The following is a 24,510-nucleotide window of genomic DNA, read 5'->3' as shown; positions in this document are numbered from 1 at the left end:
AGGAATCTCTAACACATTTATAGTCCTTTAGGTATGCTCACAAAAATTAATCTTCTTGATCACTTGCAGGATAGGGCTACATAAAGGGTGTAGAATCTCAAGGACGGACTGTGGGGGAATTGTTAAGTGTAAAACCAGTTCTTCATTTAAGAGAAGAATTTTGATATGTTTACTAATTCTAAAAACAAAAAATAAAGTAAGCTGTGATAGAATAGGTATCAAGAAAAGGGAAACTTAGGGATTGACTTTACCATTAGCCTCATAAAATGGTCAATTACAGTATTTTATGGGAAAATTCATATTTATATATATTCGAGAATCGAGTGGCCTCACGCTCACTTCCAGTTCAAATAAAGAGAGATATATGTAAACAAACACCAAGTATAATTCATCTTTGGTGGGCATAGCCTGTCTACCTAACTACTCTGATCTACTTTATAGTACAACCCGTCTTCCCTAAGCATGAACTATAAACCTATTCATTCACACATTCGTTTAAACACCATTGCATGATAACTACTACTATCGTTAAGAGAAGTCCTTAACCGCCAATCTCCCACAATAAAAGAAGTTTGAATTCGATTAAAATAAAATCGATTCCAAGACAAGATAGAGATTTTATCAAAAATCGGTTATTGTCATTAAAACCCAATTGCTTAGTATTAGTAAGTCAATTGCTCTTAACCAAATAATCAATATACATAATCTATACAAGATCCCTAAAAATAAAGCAATTAACACATGTTACTTGGCTAGGGCTACATCAATAACCTGAGTGGGAATTTAGCTACTCGTGGAGAAGGAGGGAACCTTCAATGATGTGTTAAACGCCATCCCCATGGACTGCCAATTCTGCCCAGAACACCTTCTTCTGTCTTCAACAATGGAGAGAAGCTGTGAGCTACCAATCTCTCTTTAGAGCTCTAATCTACCAAAATCTCCCTTCAATTATGGTAAGAAGGGATTAAAATATGCAATTCACGCAGCTTCCTAGATTTCTGACTAATGCACTTAGGATCGATCGTGAGTGACCTGTGATCGATTCAGTACGCCGAAGCAACCGATCGTAAGCTTGGCAGTGGACTTTTCGTCTTCGGGCACTTGCAATCTTTGTTGGAGTACTTAGGATCGATCATAAAGGAGTTATGATCGATTGTGACTTCATGAAATTTTCTTTATTCATCCTTTGAAGTCTAAAATCAGTCCCGAGCATGCCTTAATCCTTGGAAAGACCATTAAAGGTCTGAATGAAGTAAAATTGTCCGGTTTTTATGATGAATACCCAAAAATAACTAAACCAAGTAAATGATTTAAGTACAACTACATAAGCTTTTATTAAAGGGCTAAAATACGAAACTTTAGTTCTAAAGAGAGGGAGAGGTCGCATGGTCTGAAATGGTTCCCCCAAAATGATGAGTTTTAGTTAGAATCCTAGAGATTAGTTTTGTCTTTTTAATTGGATTAAGTGGGGTATTTATGTAATACAACTTAAAACAGGCTGAGGACTATCCGATTCTATACCATGTGCAATTTGTCGTACCATATTTATTATATAAGTTCGTTCAAATTATATGGATAGTTGGGATTAGGAGCGGCTCATCTGGGGGATTACCGGCCCGTTATATCCCCCTCTTCCGCTGACAAAGAGAGCGGGAGGTTCTCGCTGGCTCTCTGTGAAACCACGCAGCACCCCCTCTCCCATCTCTAGGGCCGCTTAAGATCATCATCCCCAGGCCTTGCCCAAAGCTCATAGCCCAACTCCTTAGTTGGACAGGGCAAGCCACTGATTTAAAACCCCAGCCAGCCCAGTCCATCTACCAACTTTGAGCCAGACCAATCTCCAATTACCTTATTGCCCTCACATGGGTCACAAGCCTCCGTTACTTGCTATGTGGGGTGCTTTGAAGACCACTAATAAATCGATAACTACTTTCTATTGTGAGCGATGTGGGATGGGAAGTTGAGCATTCTCCAAACTCAAAAAACTACTACTACGATTCCTACCTAAAACTTTTTTATAACCGCCATTTTAACTGTCAGCGGTGCTGCTTTTAACCATAATATATATATATTGATAAGAGTTGGCCATAGCATCCGCCACAAAACGTTGTTTGCTTTCACTAAACACACCTTTTAAAGATTGTAAAAATCATCATTTCAGTCATTTTCAACCATTTTCTTTCAAAAATCGACATTGGACCAATCTTGGTTTGACCATTGGGAAACAATCTTGGTTCGATCTTTACATTGGACCACTTTCAATTAATTGATCATCTGAATAGACTGAATATCCATTGATCAGTTCAATCACTGACAAAGCTTTCCAAGAAATTCAAGTTCAACATTCATACATATATATACATTTATTCAAGCACAAGAAAGGGTACAATAAGTTAATTAATGTGCTAGAGTTCGGAGAGAAGCCAATGCCACTGAGAAAACTCAAGTGGAATCTCAAAGACTACTTAGTATCATAAATTGCAGTGCTCGATCCTAGTACATATGTTACATAGCTAGCGTCGTCCGTAAAGAATATCTAGAATGGCATGTACTTCTTAAGCCTTTTCGCTTTCAAAACAGCTTTAGGGTTACTGGATGATGCTTCCTCTTTATGGGAATTTGATGTACCTTCACTCCAGGATTCTGCCTTCCGGCTTTCGACAGCATGTATCGGGACTCTTTCGTCAAGGAATATCTCCTCAGAAGCTGCACCATCAGATTTCGGGGTTCCTTCAGTTGGTAAATTGCTCCATTTGCCACTACTTAGTGATCCTGTAGACAAACATTAAAATAACATATTTGTTACACCCTACGGCAAACAATTCCATGTGTAGATATTTAACTCCTGAATGTTACATTAGACTATATAGGAGCATCAACTGACATTTCATGTTGAATTTTGACGATTTCCACAACACATGCAGAACAGTGCAGTATTATTTCAATGGCATCCGAAAACCCTAGCTAGCAGGGAAGAAGAAGAAGATGATGATGATGGTGGTGGTGGTGGTGGTGGTGGTGGTGGTGGAGGCGGTGAGTGACTCTTGAAGGATGTGATACTTGACTGGATTTACTCTTAACATTAGAAAAGAATGAAAACGAAATGTTGAACTTTTGAGGGGAAGAGAATGAAATGGAGAGGGACATGAGAGTCAAAGCAAAGTCGGTGCAGTTTGGTAACGGAACCACGGCCAGTGTGTCCTTCTGTCAATGTGTAAATACACACTCATTAGGATTAAAGTGAGATAGTAAAGAAAAGAGTCATGATACATCCTCTGAATTCGGATATACCGAATGGGCGGAATGTGAAAGAGGGTTGTGGGCCTAACAACATGACATCAGTGGTGCAAACCACACCCCCACTCACGTACCTCCCATTTGGAAACCTCAAAATTCGGAGGATGTATCTTTTTCCTAAAGAAAAGAAAGAGTAAAGTGGAGGTTAGTCTCAAACAAATGGGTTATGAGTTTTTTAATGGGTGAATACATCATTTCACAATTACCGCTCTTTTTTATTTCAATTAATGTTCGTAAATTAAGGACAGACACTTTGGTCAGTTCAACGTCAGTTCAACACGCAACTAACAGTTCTGACACGATTTCGCCTAAGAAGTTCCATTTTGTTACTTCAGTGGGATGTTTGACTCTCTGTCAGAGCAAATGTAGATTCAATTTTTTAGGTCTAGAGAGTCATGTATTAGTTTGCTTGGTAGGAAGGAATAAATATGGGGTGGAGGGGAAGATAGGAAGGAAGGAACAAACTTCATTGTTTGGTAAAGAGGAGATAAGGAGGGAAGTAAAAAGAAGAACAAGAAGAACAAAAAAGACAGTCGACAATCAATGTTTAGTATGAACCAATTAGAGATGATAGAAATGAAACGGCTAAATCTAACTAAAACATGAAAAATTGAACTTGCAACATGAGAATGAAAAGAACTAAAAAGAAATCTTGACATACCTGAAGTGGTTGGGTGCATAACCATCTTGTTTGGTCGGACAGATTCAAGGGCACTGAACTGAAATTTTGCTTTCCTCCCCTGCAACTCTTGGTTAACTTCATCCTCTAGCTGTCGCTGAAGAGATGATGAATCAAAACGTTCATCTGAGGACAGACAACTCGAAATATCTGAACCGGAAGAAGGTGATACTGGATCAGCAAGATCATTCAATTCCAAATAGTCGCCACTTAAGATGCAATCATCTTCAGCCAGATTTTCTAGAGGAAGATCTTGAAGTCTCTCAGCCACAGTCAATGATCCTGTTTTCCCATCCCTACTCTTAATCTACAAGTTATTGAAATCAAAGTAAGAATTTATACTATTTTAATTAGACTTAACCAACAGAAGAATGGACTGTGGGCCAATTCCATGTTCAAGGAACCGTTCCACACTCATATTATCATTATCAAAGTTTTTCCATGTCATGCAAGATCTTATTATACTACCAAGATATTTTTATCAATTACAACGTTAGGTGACCTAAGATATAGTTCCTGTTAGACATATAATTACATCTATCCAGCTGACAGGAGAATCTAGCTGAATCTAGTAAAAGGAAATCAAAAGATCAGGATACAAATGAAATAAATCTTTCGCAACCTACCATTCCATTGGAAAATAACCAGTTGGTGCATCACAAGTCATAATGGGGCAAGCTACACTTAATTAAATAAGAAGCCAGCAACTCATACATGAACAGGAGAAGCATTCAAAATCAGTTGGATATATGTAATTATATGCATATCAAAACGTTGTATAAAGAAGAGATGAAAAATCCAACCGAAGCAGCCACATCAGAAAGAAAGGCGTAAAAGAAATGCTGCAAGTGATTTTGAATGGGAATTGAACTACCTGGGATTTGCTTATAGGACCTTGTCCAGGGGGGTTATCGGCATTTGGAACAGCTGATGGCATTGAATTGAAGTGGTTTCCGCCAGCATTATATACGCCCCCCGGCTTGTCGCGTGCTTCCTGCTTTGGACTTCGTCCATCACAAAGAAGGACTCTGCATAGTGAAGGGGATTCCTGCATATCGTCCAACCAAACCAGCAATTGACATTTGACAGGTAGGCTGGATTGAGGATGAAAGTAAAATAATTGTCAGGAAATAAGCATTGTAGTCTAGCAGCTTGCATTCAATACCTTTGGCTTGCTACTCTCGCATGCTTCCTTCCAAGTTATCCAGTATTCTTGCATCACATAATCAGTTTTGTGTCCATGAGGGGCACGACCTTCATAGAATTCAAAAGTAGTTCTCCAACCAGTAATAGAAGAATTTGTGGATACCACATAGGCCTCCCCTTTGGTCTTCCAGAATCCAAACTCCGCATCTTTCTCCTCCTTAGAGCGTATAAAGTACCAAATGCCAACTGCATGTATAAAATACCATCATAAGCTTTCTTAACATTTCCTTAAGCTGATCCTCCAATAATATAGTTTCTGCACAACATACCCACTAACAGATGTGAGGATGTGGTGAAACTCTAAAAACAAGCACTAGAACTCTCAAATGCGTAAATTTCCAACATGATTGAAATAGAGACATACTTTCACCTATACATATCCTTGAGGCTTTGACCCAGAAATCAGATCAATCTCAAAATTGTGATTGCAGATGATCAACTATAAGAACAGGTACCGAATGTTGCCAAAAATATATTATCTGATCAGACTTAAAATTTAATGTTGGCACTTTTGACATTTAATAATGCACAAACATATGTTAAAAAAACTACCATTTTGTATCAAAGCAAAAAGGAAATCATTCCTCTCTCAATATGTAAATGGGAATCCATTTAGCTAACGAGTTCACTTATCAGGATATAAGAGCATCTACCTCCATATATTACAATATATAATACAAAAAGTTACAATTGGGAAGGTGCATCTCAAATCCTCTGGATTATATGAAGTAAGAATCTTATATAATCAGGACAAGAGAGTTCAAATAGTAACTCAACATTAAATCAGTGGAGATACAACAAAAATATTGAGAGGGTAGAGCACCAAATAGTACAAACTATTAAGGGACTTAAAAGAACAATACTTAGGTGCTCACCAGTGAGGATGTACACTGTCCTCTATGTGTACCAATAATAAATGTACAAGACTTCTTTCATTACCAAATTAGAGATGGTATATGTACCCACCATCTTTGATTTGGCAAGTGAGTATGTACCCCCACCATCTCTTATTTGATAATTAAAAATGACATATCCATTTATTATTGGTACACGTCAGTGGTGACGACAGTATACATCCTCACTGGTGAGGACTTAAGTATTGTCCTTTTTTATTGGTACACATCAGCGGTGAGAACGGAATACATCCTCACTGGTGAGGATCTAAGTATTGTCAGACTTAAAATAACAAAACTGATACTAACCAGGTAAATCTGAGGGCATGTACTGGTAAGGATTTACATCTGCAAGCACGTTGTTTGGGAGAGGGGATCCGCATATGATCTCCTCCAAGGACTTGATGATTCCTTCATCAGACCAATAATCACCAATATCAGCAGGAGGAATAAGTGGAGGATACATTCAACCTATAAAAATGGAAAAAAAACATAGTCATTATCGAAGACCCATCTCCAGACGGATCAAAAGAGAATCATCAGTCAAACTGGGAAAGTAACAAAAATAGGGAAGTAGTAGTCAAATTTCAGTTTTTAAATTGTAAACATAATAACTTAGATAACAAAAGAACAAAGGAAGAATGAAATAAGAAATGGTATGACAATTTAAGATACAATGGCTTTCATCCTGAAACCATGTATAGAAATATGGATATCAGATAAATGGACTCTTCAAAAAGCATGAAGTAGCACCTAGGAACGGGTATGGATACAAGATACACAGTGTCTGACATGCAATTAGTAAACATATCCAATAAAAAAGTTTCCACAAAGCTCTCTTATTATGTTCCTTTTTATTATAATATTGCTTTAAAACAAGTGGCATTCTTCTTTGAACATTATGTTGCACGACAACATTTTTTCCGCCAAGAAAATAAAAGAAGACGATTACAAAAAGAAAAGAATATGCCATGTGTTGGGAATAGGGAATTTGATAAATCCAATGCTTAGACATGTGGCACATCCATTACTCGTATATGAGTCCATTTAATATAGCTATGGGTTTTAAGTCCTCAAGTAACAACGACGAAAATGCAAGAACAAATTGGGTTTAATTTTTTTCCAATTAAACAAATTCAATTTTCTCCACTTAACATCTAGTTCGTGAAACTATGGATTTTGTCAAAATATCAAATGAATCCGTCCCTCAAACGAAATAGCAATACATGACAACATAAATAAAAGCTTTGCAAGCAAATACTATAGATTACACACACATCGGCATGCACACACAAATGGATGCAGAGAACATGAAACAAGTGCTAAAGAACATCTTAGCAGATTTCACATACATGCCACAATGCTCATGAACATAACTCATTCTGTTAATTTTTCACGTCTCTCACGTGAGGTCATTAACTACAGCTGTCACAGTTAATCCTAAATGTCCATCTAACCCAACTTCTGCTGGTAAATATTGGAGCTCTGTTATTGCTTCTGAGGCTCAGATTCTGGAATTCATTAACCCTAGTTTTGAAGATAATTGTTTCAAAATTATTCCTCCTGGAGGTACTGAAGGCATATCAAGATGGGAAAACACATTGGTTGAGCATTTTATTGGCGTAATCTTTACTTTGGCGAAGTCGATTGTGAAGGAATTATGGGGTCATTTTGGGCTTTTTGATGTTCTTCAACATAGCAATGGATTTTTCCTTTTCCCATTATCTGATCCATCTGCAGTAAGGAATATCTTAGAGGGTGGTCCGTGGAAATTTGCCAACTGTTATCTGGTTCTGAAACAGTGGACTCGAAACATGAGTTTAATTAGTGTGAAAAAGGCCTGCCTGAGTTGTGTCCCTAATGCCATTGGGAAACCTCTGTATGCAGATTCAATCACAGAGGCATTAACGAGTGTGAGATATATGATTTTGTAAGCTAATTTCGGTGTCAAAACGTGTCCAATCGAGTTGTAATTTTCTATTTATTTTGAGTCTCAATGATGGAAACAGAACTACATGTATACTTCGATTCAATGAGAATAGACACATTGCACATTTATATTTTAAATTGGACTAGGTTGCAATTAGGGTTTTAGACTTTAAAAATTGCAATCTAGAGTCTAGACAAATTCAACAGGTCCCACTCTTTTCCACTGGTCACACAGTACAACCCAAAGTTGCAAACTGCCAAAGTCTGACCGGTCCTACTTAGCCCGACGGTCGCACTTCTCGGATTCTAAAAGGAAATTTTAATTTTTGTAAAATTCAAAGTTTCCCTTTTTGATAAAAGTGTAAAGAAGGGGTGGCAATTTTTACCACCCCGCCCCGTTAATAACGGTATGGGAACAACTTTTATACCGTTGAGACGGGCATGGATACAAATTTTATACCCGTCGCGAGTCACGGGGCGGGTAAGGATTCTTATACATATCCGTCGGGGCTCCTCCCCGCTAAGCATATAACTATATTTAATATATATATATATATATATATATAATATTAATAACTTATTTTACCGGCTTACCCAGTTACCTATTTCTTACAACTCTAATTTCTTAAGCCTTATGTGTGAACTGAGCGGCGCATCAAGGGAAGATAGAGTGAGTCAAAACTCAAAAACCAAACCCTCGACTTCAATCCCTCTCTCCCTCACCAGTCTCTGTTTCTCTTTCTTAGGTAGATCCACGCAGGTAAATCTATTCTTCTTCAGTTGTTCTTCTCCCTTTTTTATACTTACATATATATATATATATATATATATATATATATATATTATATTTCTTATTTTATAATTTATTTGATCTATTCTTCTCAGGCAGAGGCAAAGGGATTGACCTATTCTTCGTCTTCTTCTGTTCGGGTTATTCAACCAAGAAAATTGTGGAAGACAGAGAGGCACACCAGATCAATTTCTCAGCCAAGATAATTGTGAAAAAAAATTGTTAGCGGGGCGGTACGGGGCACAATGTCTCCCAACGGGGCAGGGATAGATATGAAAATCCAACCCATCGCGGGGCACAGGGCGGGTATTAACTTGCCAAAAATTAAACGAGACGGGGCAGAATTTAGGGAAACCCGCTCCAAACCCGCCCCGTTGCCATCCCTATAAAGAAAAGTTCTTGTACGACTTTGACCTATATTCCAACTCAGGTTAGGACTCTCTAACATATATAAATACTCTTTTTCCTTATTAATCATTACGGCCTTGAAATTAACAATTTTGTAAATTGAGAGCCTTTTCTAAAGTATTTTTCGCAGAAAATCATCTTGATTGTTCTATTTGTTTTTCTTTCTTTGAGAGCATATACTAGTACAATTGAGTGAATTAGGAAGGTGCTCTCATTCTAATCAGAGTTCAAGCATATTGAAGATTCAATCAATTCCATTCCGAATAAGCCGAATAAGGGTTTTTCTTTATTAATCTACAAATCATTGAAAGGAGGATTCAATCACTACGAAGGGGACAGAGTGTTCGCGGAGCATTCATGTTCTTCCAGCAACTCTTCTAAATTGATTAAGGAGTAAAGTTGAAGTTTGCAACAAGGAGACGAGGAGTCACAAGTCTAGGCATTCAACAACTAGTTCTTGGTAGAGTGGAGTAGATATGAGCCTGAGTCAGGGTCTGTTGTACTTTGCTTAGAGATAGTGGATTGTTCCTCTCGAGCTTTTAAAGCCTCCATGGTTTTCTGTAATTGGGTTTCTATGTTAAAAATTCCGGGGTCATCTCTAACTCTACTATATTACTTGCTTTATGTTTTTTATTTAATTTTGATTTATGAGTAAAATTCAAAATTTGGATAAAGGAACAATTTTCACTATTCAGTCCCCTTTAGGTGATTTCAAAATTGACTTCCACAACCATTTCGCATAGCGAAACTCACACTAAGATCTTGTAGAGATTTGACATGTAAGTTTCCTGAATCTGTAGACCTGTTGGTGGTGAAACTGAATCAGTGGAGGTTATGTTCAAATATCAATGGACCCCAAAACTATATGATCACTGCAGGAAATTTGGCGATGCCCCAATAATGGTGTGGAGAATAAAATACGCAGGGGATAAGGAAAGTCTGACTTCTGATAATGCACATAACCAATGGAATAAAGTGGTGAATAAGGGCAAAGGAATTATGATTGATAGGGGAATCAATAAGGAAGAAGAACACAGAATCTGGTGGTAGGAATAGTCAAAGACGCCAAATTCAATCTTCTGAGATTCAGGTTACTAATTGTTGGAAACGGGGGCATTAAAAATATAAACTTTGGATAAGATTTGGAATAGATTCCGCTAATAATTTTTTGTGGATCTCTAGACGAGCGCGTTTCTCTCCGCAAGAAGATGAACGTGGTATATTTACTTTCTCAAATCCGTTTTCGGGTGAATGAGAAATTAGCTCCAAAGTGTGGTGTTTTGATAAGCCTAAATGGGTATGCAAAATGTGGGAAGTGTTTGTCCCACATGGAAAAAATGTTGAAACTAATTGAAATTTAAATAAGCCAAATTTGGGCTTGGGCTTGGACCTAATTGTAAAGTCTAATTATTCTTTTTACTAAATGGAATCTTGGATTAGGCCTTTAATTTTGGGCTGGGCTTATTTAAATGGGTGGTTAGTTTTTGAATTTAAATTAACAGTTAGTTTTTTTTTCCCAAAGGATTGCATCTATTTATAAAGGATTGCATCTATTTTTCAAAGAGTTGCATCTGTTTCTAAAGGGTTACAACTCAAAACCAACAGATATAACTATTCATGTGAACCATCGCAACCTATTGGAGTGGATGTGTCTATTGGTAAACAGACACCATGTGAACCATTGCAACCTATTGGAGTGGATGTGTCTATTGATGAACAGACACCATGTGAACCATTGCAACCAATTGGAGTGGATGTGTCCAGTGTGAAAAGACACATATAAATGGTTGTGTCCAATGATGAAAAGAGACACCCAATCCGAAAAGGCACATTAATTAAAAACTACTTTTTAGTTTTTTCCAAAAGGTTGCACCCAATCCGAAAAGGCACCTTGTTGCCTATAAATACCCCTCTTTGGATCATTTGCAAATCATTTCATTTTCAATTTCTTCTATCTCCTTCTCTATACTTGAACCCAACCCAAGTGGATTCAAATCATAGGTTAAGTGGTCCGAACCACTTAGACCCTAATCCAATTTCATCGAGCCATATTAAGATTGGTCCGAACCATTTGGTTCGGATTGCACCCAATTCAGCATTTATATAGTATAGATGCATTTTTGAGTCAAAGAGAGTATTACACGGAGGAGGTTCGCCGTATCCACGAGTTTGTAATGCTGCTACTGGTGGATGCAGACCGTTGTATCCTGGGAGATAGGCGTCACTGAGTCCGTTAGCACCATAGCGGGGCGAATCTGTCTTAAGGACATAGTATCTAATATTAGCCTCGGTCCAGGTTCATTCCTTGTATATTATTATTATTTTATTGCTTTATTTTGCATATTTAATTAAATATAGAGTTGCATATTTAATTAATGATTTCTTAGCATATTGTTAATTATCTCATGACATATTAGTATAAGGTTTGTTATATCTTAAATGTCACATGAAGCATATATTTTACTAACATTCTTAAGACAGACTCTTCCTTGCGTAGAATTTATTATATGCTTTCATTTCAGATATAAAAAAGTAGAGATTATACTAATAATTGAGATATAATAAAATAATGTTATATACATTATTATATAATAATATGCTATATATTGATGTGTTCAATATTATTTGAAATTGAAGCATGTTATATAAGTAGAATATTGAATTATTTATAAAAATCACTATTGGTTGAATTATTTTAATTTTGTAATATGATGTAGTATATTATATTATCTTAAATTTGTATCAACAAGAGGTCGAAAAGGATGCTTCGTTAGTTTTATCAATGATTACATAAGATACTGTTATGTATATTTGTTACGAAGTAAATATAAAACCTTAGAAATGTTTTAAACATTACAAAAATGAGGTTGAGAATCAACTTAGCAAAAAGATCAAAACACTTGTGCTAATATTTGTCCAGAACATGATATCATTCATGAAGACATGATGAATGTTATATTGATAAATTCTGGTTTAACTCAGAATTTGTGGGGGGAAGTTTTGCTTTCTGCAAATTATGTTCTCAAAAAAAAAAAATACCTTAAACTAATGTGACACCATATGAATTATGGAAAGGTCGAAAACCTTCCTATAAATTCTTGAAAGTGTGGGGGTGTCTAGCTAAGGTTGCAGTTCCTACTCCTAAGAAAGTTAAAGTAGGACCTAAAATGTGGCAACCTTATGGGTGGGTATGATACTACTCGAATCCGAGACACGGGTTGATCAGGCCCAGGCCCAAACCCGAGGGAATATCAAACAATTAATATTTTATAATGAACACGGAATACAAAATAAATTAAGAAATGAAATTAAAGCTGGAAGGAACTAAAAATAGAATCCGCAAAATATTATAATTATTAAAATCCATCAAACCCAAACTCCAAAACTCCATCAGTTTACAACTTGGGAATCCATCTCTAGTGGACCCCTATTAAACATCCAAACGGAAGATAGAACAACTGTAATAAACGTCCAGAAATAAAACTATAGAGAGAGCCCTACATCGTCGGAAGAGTGAATAGAGACCTCTGCTCAGCACGAACACGTCTAAGCCTGGAACTGTCGTGTACCTGAAAAATAGTAGTGGGTCAAGCCCACGCGCAAGTTCTATACTACTACAATCCAAACAGAGGCCCGATACGCATGTACATCCTAAACAATTCAACAATAGCTGATAGTCCGTAAATATATATATAGTCACACTAAAGGACTCTCACTGGACTACAGGCCGGTCTCAACCTGAATGGAGGTAACATGCTAAAACGCACACGAAGTGGGCATATGTACCTATACCTAAACAGGGTACACCTCCAACCATCGTAGCCAGCTACACATCCCGATGCATATACGCTCCCTAGCCATCGGTCCTGAGGCTCAAGCTTATATCGAGACACCATAACAGTACATATATAAAATCCATCCAAAATCCCTCGTATTGCCGCTCAACAAGTAGTTGCCATGACAATACAAATCCACGGGACTTAACTTTTAGTTAATCCCATCCTTATTCCAAGTAGGTGGGTAATGGTATTGTTTAAAAAACCAAACCCATCCTTAGTATGCCACCGTCCCATACCGGTGCCTACTTTCCAATCCTCCAGTATTCAATAATACCAATAAATCAAGTATATATCAACTAAATTCCAACATCCAACATTCAATGTTAGCAGTGATAAAATAAGCATTGATAAACAGGGTCACAACAACAACATATACATGCCCAATTTAAGTTGTTCCCTTTAGTTTGATATAAAGACAGAATTAATTAAAACTTCCATTTAACACCTTACAAATGACATACAGATATGTAGGGTATGTATCACAAAATCCTAACCTCCACAGTTGATACTAACTGTGATAATGTAAGCATCAAAACAATATTCACTGTATGTATGTAGACATGCTCAAATTATAGCGTTCCACAAAACCGATCTAGTGTTAAACTCAAATCCTCCTAGTATTTAAGTTCCAACAGTTGCTATTACAGAAGTTAAGATAGCTATCATCTAGACCCATCCTTCCAATAATTTATACTAGCAGTGGTAAGGAAAAACATGAACCACAGAACCACAATGCATCCACAAACATGCTTAGTCTAGGTTGAACAAGCATACAACACTACTGTAACTACCAGTTTCATAGCAAAACAGATATCATTTTAGTTTGGTTTAATCTTCATTAATCCTGGAATCATTTAAGAGTGCAAAGAGTATGAAGCCTAAGGGAAAGAGTAAGGATAGAATCTTACCTCAGAAACTTTTGTTCAAAGTTTCAACGTCGTCTTCTTAAAAAAAAATCCCGGCGAGTTCCAAAACTCGGTTACTGTTCACGGGTACGAAACACTATTCCCGAACTCAAAATCTGATCTCCACCGTTCAGATTGTGCGACACTGAGTCATGAACCTATCCTCCAAATTTCAGCTCGATTGGACCACGGACGAAGCAGGATCGGATGTTTGATGAAATCTGGGCAGAATGGAAAAAAACCTGTGCGACCCAGTTACTGTTCACGAGTACGAATCACTGTTCCCGAGGTCAAACTCTGATCTCCACCGTTCAGATTGTGCGTCACTGAGTCGTGAACCTCTCCTCCAAAATTCAGTTCAATCGGACCACGGACGAAGCGGGATCGGAGCTTTGATCAAACCTTGGCAGAATGTGAAAAACTGCGTTTTTCCTTCTCCACTTCCACAAAACGTGTGCTTTGTTTTAAAAAAACCCTACACAGACGTCTACCTTATACTTATAGAGTTTTCCTAAACCCTAGGTTCATTTAAGTCCAACTCACAATCCTAACCGGCCCATCCAATTAACGTAGAAACCTACGACGGCTATAATATAAAACCCTAATTTATACTGTAATTAAAACCCTAGTTAGATGTATTTACCTAATTACCCTATTCACCATTAAATACTTAACAAATAATCTAATTGAACAAAATAATAATTAGTAAACCCAATTAAACCAAATAAGACACACATAAAATAAGACACACATAGAATAATTAAACCAATTACACTTAAACCATTAATGCCAATTAAATAATTAAAACACTAACAAGTAATTCCAATCAAATAACTAAACCAATTACACTTAAATCATTAATGCCAATTAAATAATTAAAACACTAACAAGTAATTCCAATCAAATAACTAAAAATAAATATCATTTAAATAAATTAAATCACCACAAAAAAAAACAATTAAACACCTAATAAAAAAAATAATGACACATAATCAAATAAAATGCACTTAAATAATAAATTAAATACCATTAAATACCAGGAATATCCTTTTTAAAATTAGGGGTATTACAGTGGGTGCGCCGTGGGCGAGTGCAAGAGGCACCGACAAGCTATCACACTGGGCGAACTACAGGTGTACAGTCCTACATCACTTAGGGAAGGAAAATGTGAAGTGCTTTTATGTGGTAGTGTTATTTCCAATTGGTATGAGGCCTTCTGGGATAAAATCCAATAATAAAATCATGCGGGCTCATGCCCAAAGCGGATAATATCATACCATGTGGTGGAGTGAATCGTTACATACAACATTTAATAGGTTATGCTCATAACAGTATTGCATATCATTTTCTTGTGCATACAATGAAAATAAGGATGAACTTAGACGTAGCAAGAGGGTTAGAACGTCTAAATCTTTTGGTCTTGGTTTTCTAGCATGTTTATTAGAGAATGAGCCACAAATCTTTTTCTTAAATTAATTATGTGATATAATTAATCAAGTGATATAATGTGAAACTATATTGTTATGCAAGTTCAATATTATTTTTATAAATGTTTACTTTTATTTGATATTATAATATTAAACTATGTAGTTGAATTACTTAATGTGCAATGGAATTCAAATTTACAACATAATTTATTTAATATGTGATATTATTGAATTTGTATGAATTCATAGCTGGTTTGTGTATGTAATACAACAAACAAAAATTGACTAGTCTAACTATGTCAATTCTCCTGATAGTCAAAGGAAAAAAATCTATACTAGTGTTTAAGACACGTATAGCTATAAATGGGCTGAATAAGAGAAGATTTTCCAATAACTCGAAAGAGTTTAATGAAAAATGTTATAGATACACTAAGCAAGTACACCGAGACAAGCTAAATCAAGCTAGTTAGCTCTAATGTACAATTTAGCTAAAAGCTAAAATGTGATTGAGTTGCAAACTAGTTAGCTTAGCTATAAGCTAAAATGATTAATAAGGTGCACAGAACCTAAGAGGAAGATGAAAAACTGTTAGTTGGTTCTATCTCTCAACTTGATAGTAAAAAATATTAGGTTGATGAGTAGCCATTTTAGCCATAAGCCATTTGAGCTATACATCATATCTGCTCATGTAGGAGGGAATAATACTACTTGTAAAGTAGTAGTTTTTGAAGAATATTCTTCAAAACAAATTACTACCAAGATAGACCACTTAGATAAGTGTGTACTAAAGCTATGAGCTACAAGAATTGATAGCTAAACAAACTTGACTTCAAGCTAGCGGTAATAGCTGAGAAGTGGGTGCTCATCATAACTTAGTAGTGAGATATGAGAAGAGTGTGTAATAATACTTGAGAAGTGAGTGCTCACTCTGTGGTGATTGTATCCAAAGCTTAAATAATAAGATAATTATTTGCTTAAATGATTGAGTTATGTAATGTGTGACACATGAAATGCTATGACATGTTAATATGACTGACTTAACATGAACCTAAACATGAATAACTCAATTCATAAATACAAGAGATGTAGAAGCAAATATTAATTAAAGCCCATTGTAATTAATATCTCTAGCATTAATTCACAGTAACGTCAATGACATATTATAAGAACAAGCTAGAGATAAAGTGAATACATAAGCACTAGAGACTGTTAGACATGCTTATTGAGAAGCAAATATATAACCTTGGAAAGGTATATGAGGTGAAATATTTAATATATGGTATTTCAAGAGTTGGAAAACCATAAGAAATATATCATATATAAAATTTCAGGATTATCCCAAAGTTGTGGGGGGATATTGTCCATAGATGAAATTTGCTATGAGTTACCTCACCAGATAAGAAATACTTATAAATGTAGTGTTCTTAATCTTAAGAGATTTTGGATAGAACCAAAAATCATTTATAGTATTATAACAATAGTGCATGTTGTTTCCTATGAGGAAAATATTATGGAACAACTAGAAGAGTTCTTTTTCCAGCGGAAGAGTTGAGTTATTTGTTTTAGTTGAAGAGTAAAGTTTGCAAGCTTATAAGTCCTTGAGTGGATTAAAGTTAGTACCAAGACAATGACATAAATGTGATATATAAGTCATTGTATGCCTTAAAAAAATTAATGATATACTAATTAGCGTATTTGATATGAAAGATTTAACATCTAATAACATAGTATATTTTGAATAGAGTAAGATTGAGATAATACTAGTTATGATAACAAAAGTCTAGCTAACTTTTGTAGATGTAAATCTCAAATATAAATACTAGCCAAAGTATATCATTGGTTGAGATTGCAAGGCATCTTAATAACTGTGTTTAATTGCACATTTTCAATCCAGGATCGGATCACTGAAAAACAATAAATTGGGTAGTTGAGATACGCCCTAAATCCAATATTGCATAGATCGAGGTATCTAACTAAATTGGAGGTGTAACAGTGATGCAATCTGGATATAGGATATTAAAGACTTCAAATCCAAGAGTGGATATGTCTTTTATATTAAAGGTGTAGTTGTATGTTCTTAATATAACTCAAAGTTAGAAACTTTGAATAAATCAAATAGGAAAGTCAATAGACTTCACCTAGAGGACATTTCAAAGTAAGTCTACACCTGTGCCACTAAAGAAAATGATATTGCTAATAATAAGCAATTTTAGGGCACAAAGTATACAGTTGCTCTCACCTGGAAAAATCTCTGCAGAGTGTAATATTTCTAAACACAACCTTGTGGCCACATATAAAATTGAAGGTTGTACTAGAGAGCAATTGTACAGATCATCGAGGGGAATGGGATTAAAAGCCGAAAGCTAACGAGTCACCTTAATGGAAACCCAACCTAGTTGACTAGAGATCCCAAGATCTAGGTTCAAAGGGACAACAGAAATTCTGAGTGACTCACCAGAAGCACTGGGAAGATATAAATCTTCTGTCCATTTCTATGATGAGACAGTGCTACCTACAGCGAGAATTAGGATAAGCTACGCTTTTAATGACTCTTATACCTTGAAAATTCAAGTGGGGTATGGTAGGATACTCTTAATAAGAAGTCACCTATATGAGTGTGAAGTGGGGCCGCTTCTATGAGAACTATAAAGGCTAAGTTTTCTGGAGCACTCATTGAATACCAGAAGCTGTTCAGGGCCAAAATGAACACAACAATGAGAACCAACTTTGTAAGGAAAGGTACTATGTGTTTGTTATTGTCTTGGTTTACACAAACGGCTGAACAGTTCAAGACATCGCGTTCACTGGTTAGCCAATAAATCCGATAACAATACACTAGGGAAGGTTCAAAGCCAAAAGCTACCTATCCTGATGCAGTAACTTTCCGACTATACTCTCTCTAGTGTCGGTACAATCATCTTTTGCATTTTACATAAATTTCCATTCATGTGGGATTGTTGGAAACGTGGGCATTAAAAATATAAACTTTGGATAAGGTTTGGAATAAATTCCGTTAATAATTTTTTGTGGATCTCTAGACGAGCGCGTTTCTCTCCGCAAGGAGATGAACGTGATATATTAACTTTCTCAAATCCGTTTCCGGGTGAATGAGAAATTAGCTCCAAAGTGTGGTATTTTGATAAGCCTAAATGGGTATGCAAAATGTGGGAAGTGTTTGTCCCACATGGAAAAAAATGTTGAAACTAATTGAAATTTAAATAAGCCAAATTTGGGCTTGGGCTTGGGCTTGGGCCTAATTGTAAAGTCCAATTATTCTTTTTACTAAATGGAATCTTGGATTGGGCCTTTAATTTTGGACTGGGCTTATTTAAATGGGTGGTTAGTTTTTGAATTTAAATTAAAAGTTAGTTTTTTTTTCCCAAAGGATTGCATCTATTTCTAAAGGGTTGCAATTATTTTTCAAAGAGTTGCATCTGTTTCTAAAGGGTTGCAAGTCAAAACCAACAGACATAACTATTCATGTGAACCATCGCAACCTATTTGTGTGGATGTGTCTATTGGTGAACAGACACCATGTGAACCATTACAACCTATTGGAGTGGATTTGTCTATTGATGAACAATCACCATGTGAACCATTGCAACCAATTGGAGTAGATGTATCCAGTGTGAAAAGACACATATAAATGGTTGTGTCCAATGATGAAAAGAGACACCGAATCCGAAAAGGCACATTAATTAAAAACTACTTTTTAGTTTTTTCCAAAGGGTTGCACCCAATCCGAAAAGGCACCTTGTTGCCTATAAATACCCCCCTTTGGATCATTTGCAAATCATTTCATTTTCAATTTCTTCTATCTCCTTCTCTATACTTGAACCCAACCCAAGTGGATTCAAATCATAGGTTAAGTGGTCCGAACCACTTAGACCCTAATCCAATTTCATCGAGCCATATTAAGATTGGTCCGAACCATTTGGTTCGGATTGCACCCAATTCAGCATTTATATCGTATAGATGCATTTTTGAGTCAGAGAGAGTATTACACGGAGGAGGTTCGCCGTATCCACGAGTTTGTAGTGCTGCTACTGGTGGATGTAAACCGTTATATCCTGGGAGATAGACGTCACTGAGTCCGTTAGCACCATAGCGGGGCGAATCTGTCTTAAGGACATAGTATCCAATACTAGCCTCGATCCAAGTTCATTTCTTGTATATTATTATTATTTTATTACTTTATTTTGCATATTTAATTAAATATAGAGTTGCATATTTAATTAATGATTTCTTAGCATATTGTTAATTATCTCATGACATATTAGTATAAGGTTTGTTATATCTTAAATGTCACATGAAGCATATATTTTACTAACACTAATAGCTTTAATGCCCTGTTGAATAAATTAACTACAGAAAGTTAACAGATTGATGGAGTAGGGTTATCAGATTGATGGAGTGGGGATATGCAACCTGGAGCAATCTGGTGTCAATTCAGATGCCAAGGAAGAGTCTGCTAAGAGGGGCATGCAAAATGTTGAGAGCCTATTGAAGAGCTCACGATAAATCAATCCAAGAAGAATATGAATAAAAAGAAATCAAAGAAGATAGCAGAAGACAGATCTGCAGGAATCAGAAAATTGTCGTGGTTTTGAAAGGGGACACTCAAAGCCTATGGAAAACAGTAACACTATGACGTGCAGCCAGCAGACCTAAAACAGCTTACTCAGAGTGAGTATCTTGTTTTCAAGACGAAGGGGAAAACTCTTCAAAGATTGGAGTTAACAGTGTTAATAAACTAAATGGTGGTCCAGTTCTTTCCAAGATGTTACAGAAAGGGAAAAATCAGGTGGTCACACTGATAGAATGACCAGGAATATGATTTGTGGAGCTAATCCACACCCAAAGTTCTCTTCATGATTGGGTGTTGGAACTTTAGGGGCTTGAATAGGTCCCATATGCAAAAAGAAGTGAAAAATTGGATCAGAAAATACTCTCTCAATCTCGTTTGCTTATTGGAAACCAGGGCCAAAGCTGCGAGAAAGGAGTTGGTTACTAAAAAAATTAATGATAATTGGACATGGTCTAGTAATTTGCAAAGTCATCCTCTGGGCAGAATTATAATCGGTTGGAATTCAAAAACTTTACAAGGTTCAAGTTCTTCATGAAGGAGATCAGTGGATACTTTTGAAGGTTTATCATGTAGAGATCAAAAAATGGTTTTTCGTATCTCCAGTCTATGCTGCCAATCAAGTGGGTCAGAGAAGGAAATTATGGGAGGGTTTGAGATATTGTCTTGCTTTGGTGGATGGTCCATGCACTGTTATAGGAGATTGGAATGTCATCAGATATCAATATGAGACAAAAAAAGGGGGAGTGCCAGTTCCTAAAGGCATTGTAGATGAATTCAATAATGCTTTATCTGCAGTTGAGTTAATGGATCTTCCAATGATAAATGGGGGCTGGGCCTGGTGTAATAGACATGCTATGCATAAGAGGATCTATGCTAGATTGGACAGAGGTTCGATTAATAGTTAGCGGCTTCTGAATTTTCCAAACTCCAAGGTTTTACCAACAGCTGCAAGTTTTTCAGACCATTATGCAATGGTGCTGCAGTCTTGTGATAAAATTGCCTTTAAGCCCAAACCTTTTAAGTTTCAAAAGGTTCGATGCTTACAAGAGGGAATAAAGGAGATTATAAAGGAAGCTTGGGAGTTTGAAATCATGGTAATCCTATATACTTTCGATCCAAAAAGCTGCAGTGTCAAAGCCAAGGTTAAAGAATGGAATACCAGAACATTTAGACATGTTAATATCCAACTACATGAAGCTAGAGATAAGCTTGAGCTATTCAAATGGCTCTCCAATCTTCCCCAAAATGATGCTGAGTTGTGTTTGCCTAAGAATGAAGCTAGAGCAAAATTAGAATGTGCCCTGAGTAATGAAGAAGTGTTGACTGCTCAAAAAGCTAGAGTTACCTAGCTTCAAGAAAATGATAGATGCTCAAAATTCTTTTATCAAAAAATTTCCCCACAAAGATCTTATAATGCTATATCTGCCATTCACCATGAGTCAGAGAATTGGATTACTGATATGGACAAAATTAGTGACTGTTGTTGCTTTCTATCAAGACCTATTCAGTGGTCATGATTTGTCAAATACTTCAGCTATTGATATTCTGCTAGAGGTTGCTTAACTCAAGAAGAAGCTCAACTTTTGGAAACTATCCCCACTGAGGTGGAGATTAAGGAGGTTGTGGGTCATTTTGGCCCTGATAAAAGCCCTATCCTAGATGGTTTTCCCCCTAGATTCTTCCAACATTTTTGGAAAGTAGTGGGAAAGGAAGTGGTCTCTGCAGTTCAACTTCAATCTTTTTTCTGCCATTCGAAGCTGAGTAGAAGTATAAATTCCTCTTTCATTTGCTTGATTCCAAAAAACGATAAGTGCTGCAAAATTACAGATTGCAAGCCTATATCTTTGTGTTCTATAGTGTATAAAATAATTTCTAAGATCATGGCTAATAGATTAAGTGTCTATCTTCATAATCTGGTGGGGTGAGCAGAATGCCTTTATAAAAGGTAGAGTATTTCATTATAATATAATCATGGTGAATGAAGTAGTTATAAGCTTCAATTCTATGAGATCCCATCCCTCAATTGCTCTAAAAATTGATTTACATTAGGATTATGACTCTGTGTCTTGGCAATTTTTATTCAACCCTTTTCAGAGCATGGGTTTTGGTAACAAATGGATGGGGTGCGTGAAAGAATGTTTGTCTTCTGCTTGGTTTTCTATAATCATAAATGGTTCCCCTGGCTATTTCCAACCAAATAGAGATTTGTGACAAGGATTCCCCCTCCATCCTTTATTTCTTACTCTCATTACAGAATACTTCTCCAATCTGGTTCAAAAGTTAGTCAATGATTACAATTTTCAGTAGTATTCAGCAGTAAAAAAGGTGGGTTTGGATTTCTCTCATTTCTTCTATGCTGATGATTCAATTTTGATTACAATGTCAAATTATAGTACTGCCATAAACATCGTCAGAGTGCCATATGTGTTTAAACAGAATTCTGGTTTATGTGTTAATCTGGAGAAGAGTCAAGTTTTCTTTTCAAATACAGTCAAAAGGAAGAGAGGTATTATGAGATTATTAAATATGAAATCTGCAACTAGGTAATATATACATATATATATATATATATATATATATGCAAGGGCGGCTCAATACAATTTGAGGCCTTAGGCCAAAAAAATAAAGTGGTCTTTTAATTAAATCTATCTACATATTTATGTCACTAATATACTAATTATTTGTTTAGTTATTTTTTAACCTATTATTAAAAAATTTCTAAACTCTAGTTCCATCAGTAATTAATTGGCTATGTACTTTCTAATAGTCATATTTAACAATATAAATAAAAATTATAAACAAAATATATAATTTTATGATAACAAAAATTAATAAAACTATAAACTAATTTTAGTTATAGAATAATAAAAACTGATTTCGAATAATTTGGTCTAATGCTCCAATAAATTCTTTAATAGAATATAAGTGTATTCAAAATCTTCTTACGGAGTGAGATTGTGAAATTGTAAATTGTAACCTCGGATAAGATGAAAAAAAAAATTATAATGAGAGACGAGAAAAAATATGTGAGAAATAAGAAAAAAACAGAAAATAAAAATTAATAAGAGTCTTAGAAAAATATAGAAAGTTTCACCAATTTTCACTTTTATATATATATATATAGTATTTAATTTTAATGTGTGTGTATATATGCTGATATAATGAGGATGAAAAAAAAAAAAAAAAAAATAAGATAAGATAATACAAGGATAGAAATATTTTGGGCACACTACTAAATTTTGTATTTGTTAAGGTTTAATAATATAAGAAAATAAAATATTTAGGTAAGTTATAATATATAAAGGAAAAAAATTTGGGGGCCCTCAACAAAAAAAAAAATAATAGAAATCTTTTAGGCCAACTGTCAATTTGTCCGTACGTTGAAGTTTAATAATTAAAAGAAATACTATAATTGTTTTAGGAAAGTTATAATATATAAAAAAAAATAAAAAAATTATGGGGCCTTCTTATTGGCTGGGGCTTAGGCAACCGCGATTTAGATGCTTTCCATGTTAGATCTGAGTTCCCATGATTAATTTCTTGCCATATTTGAGCTTTGAAGCATGTGTATATATATGTGTATATATTTTTGTATATATTTTGAGTTTGATTCGATTTTGGAGGTCAAGTGCCTATACAAGTGATCAATATTGTGTTGTTGAGGTGTAGGGATATATATATATATATATATATATATATATGTATGTATGTAACAAAAAAACTCGAGTGATTCGAATTTACAACCAGTAACATCAAGAGATTAGATATCATAGAGTTCAACTCCCGTTCTCAACCCATGACCAATATAAGCTCGAATCAAGAACTTAAAAACTACGAACTTAACAACAAAAAAACACATTCAATTATAGCTAATACATGAGAATTGAAAAGATAAACAACACAACTACAAACTCATAAAGAACTACAGATAATTAGGGTTAACAGAAAAGATAATTGAATTGTAGAAATGGGTAACAAGAAGATTTTTCAAACCTTTGGAGACAACCCAGTTAGTCCCTCCCTCCAGAGCTTCAAATCCTTTGCTCGGTCACTCCTAAAAGGAACTAGTCAGGTGGATGGTTTTATATGCGTTGGTAAAGTTAGTTTAGTCAATCAAACCATGGTTAGTTATTTGCCCCCGCACACAGTTAATGTGTGAACTTGCTCTCTTTATCTAGGTGTTGGATGCTTAGTGGTTGAGCTTTTATGCTTACTCGTGGAGCCCAATTTTAAACAACATAATAATTTGATTCAGTTTCGTGCAAGTTTCTTCTCTTGAAAGCTTCATTATTCAACTCCAGTTACAATGATTGAAGTTACATTTAGTTACATCACCAAAAAAAAGGAATGAAAAAAAACAAATTGGTAAGCATTGACTTAATTTCCATTACAACTTTCTTTAGCATACTTTACCGTGCATTAATTTTTTTTCTTTTTGTTTTATGTACATATAACACCTATTACATCAAGAATGTATGTAACTCATGCATCAAAATAGCATCAATCAAGAATGTAAACATATTTCTCTTAGTCTAAGGCTCATTTTTTG

General features: G+C 35.4%; 1 protein-coding gene across 3 annotated transcripts; it reads right to left on the bottom strand.

Moving 5' to 3' along the window:
- Positions 1-2,320: 2,320 nt before the first annotated feature.
- On the bottom strand, positions 2,321-24,111 carry LOC132276663 (NAC domain-containing protein 74-like). Of its 3 annotated transcripts, XM_059778208.1 has the most exons (7): positions 23,955-24,005; positions 12,704-12,771; positions 6,385-6,546; positions 5,142-5,368; positions 4,851-5,024; positions 3,959-4,283; positions 2,321-2,772 (listed from the first exon to the last, which is right to left on the bottom strand). In XM_059778208.1, exons 3-7 carry the CDS (start codon positions 6,539-6,541, stop codon positions 2,537-2,539), a joined length of 1,119 nt encoding a protein of 372 aa, XP_059634191.1. In that variant the 5' UTR covers positions 6,542-6,546; positions 12,704-12,771; positions 23,955-24,005; the 3' UTR covers positions 2,321-2,536. The 3 variants fall into 3 exon arrangements, with proteins under 3 accessions (XP_059634191.1, XP_059634190.1, XP_059634192.1); XM_059778207.1 differs by lacking the exon at positions 12,704-12,771 and having other exon boundaries at positions 23,955-24,111; XM_059778209.1 differs by lacking the exons at positions 12,704-12,771; positions 23,955-24,005 and adding an exon at positions 13,950-14,091.
- Positions 24,112-24,510: the final 399 nt, after the last annotated feature.

Source organism: Cornus florida, unplaced genomic scaffold (genome assembly GCF_030987335.1).
Source record: "Cornus florida cultivar Cherokee Brave unplaced genomic scaffold, ASM3098733v1 CherokeeBrave_3.0.0_Hap2_Chr10, whole genome shotgun sequence".
In the NCBI taxonomy this organism is placed as follows: domain Eukaryota; kingdom Viridiplantae; phylum Streptophyta; class Magnoliopsida; order Cornales; family Cornaceae; genus Cornus; species Cornus florida.
The sequence above is the reverse complement of the archived record's forward strand: the minus strand, read 5'-3'. Positions and strand labels throughout refer to the sequence as shown.

Excerpts from the sequence above, each read along its gene's own strand:
- LOC132276663 (XM_059778207.1), bottom strand. The coding sequence starts at position 6,541 with ATGTATCCTCCACTTATTCCTCCTGCTGATATTGGTGATTATTGGTCT. Across the intron at positions 5,369-6,384 it reads CATGCCCTCAGATTTACCTG|TTGGCATTTGGTACTTTATA; the intron begins GTTAGTATCAGT and ends TTATACATGCAG. Across the intron at positions 2,773-3,958 it reads TATGCACCCAACCACTTCAG|GATCACTAAGTAGTGGCAAA; the intron begins GTATGTCAAGAT and ends GTTTGTCTACAG.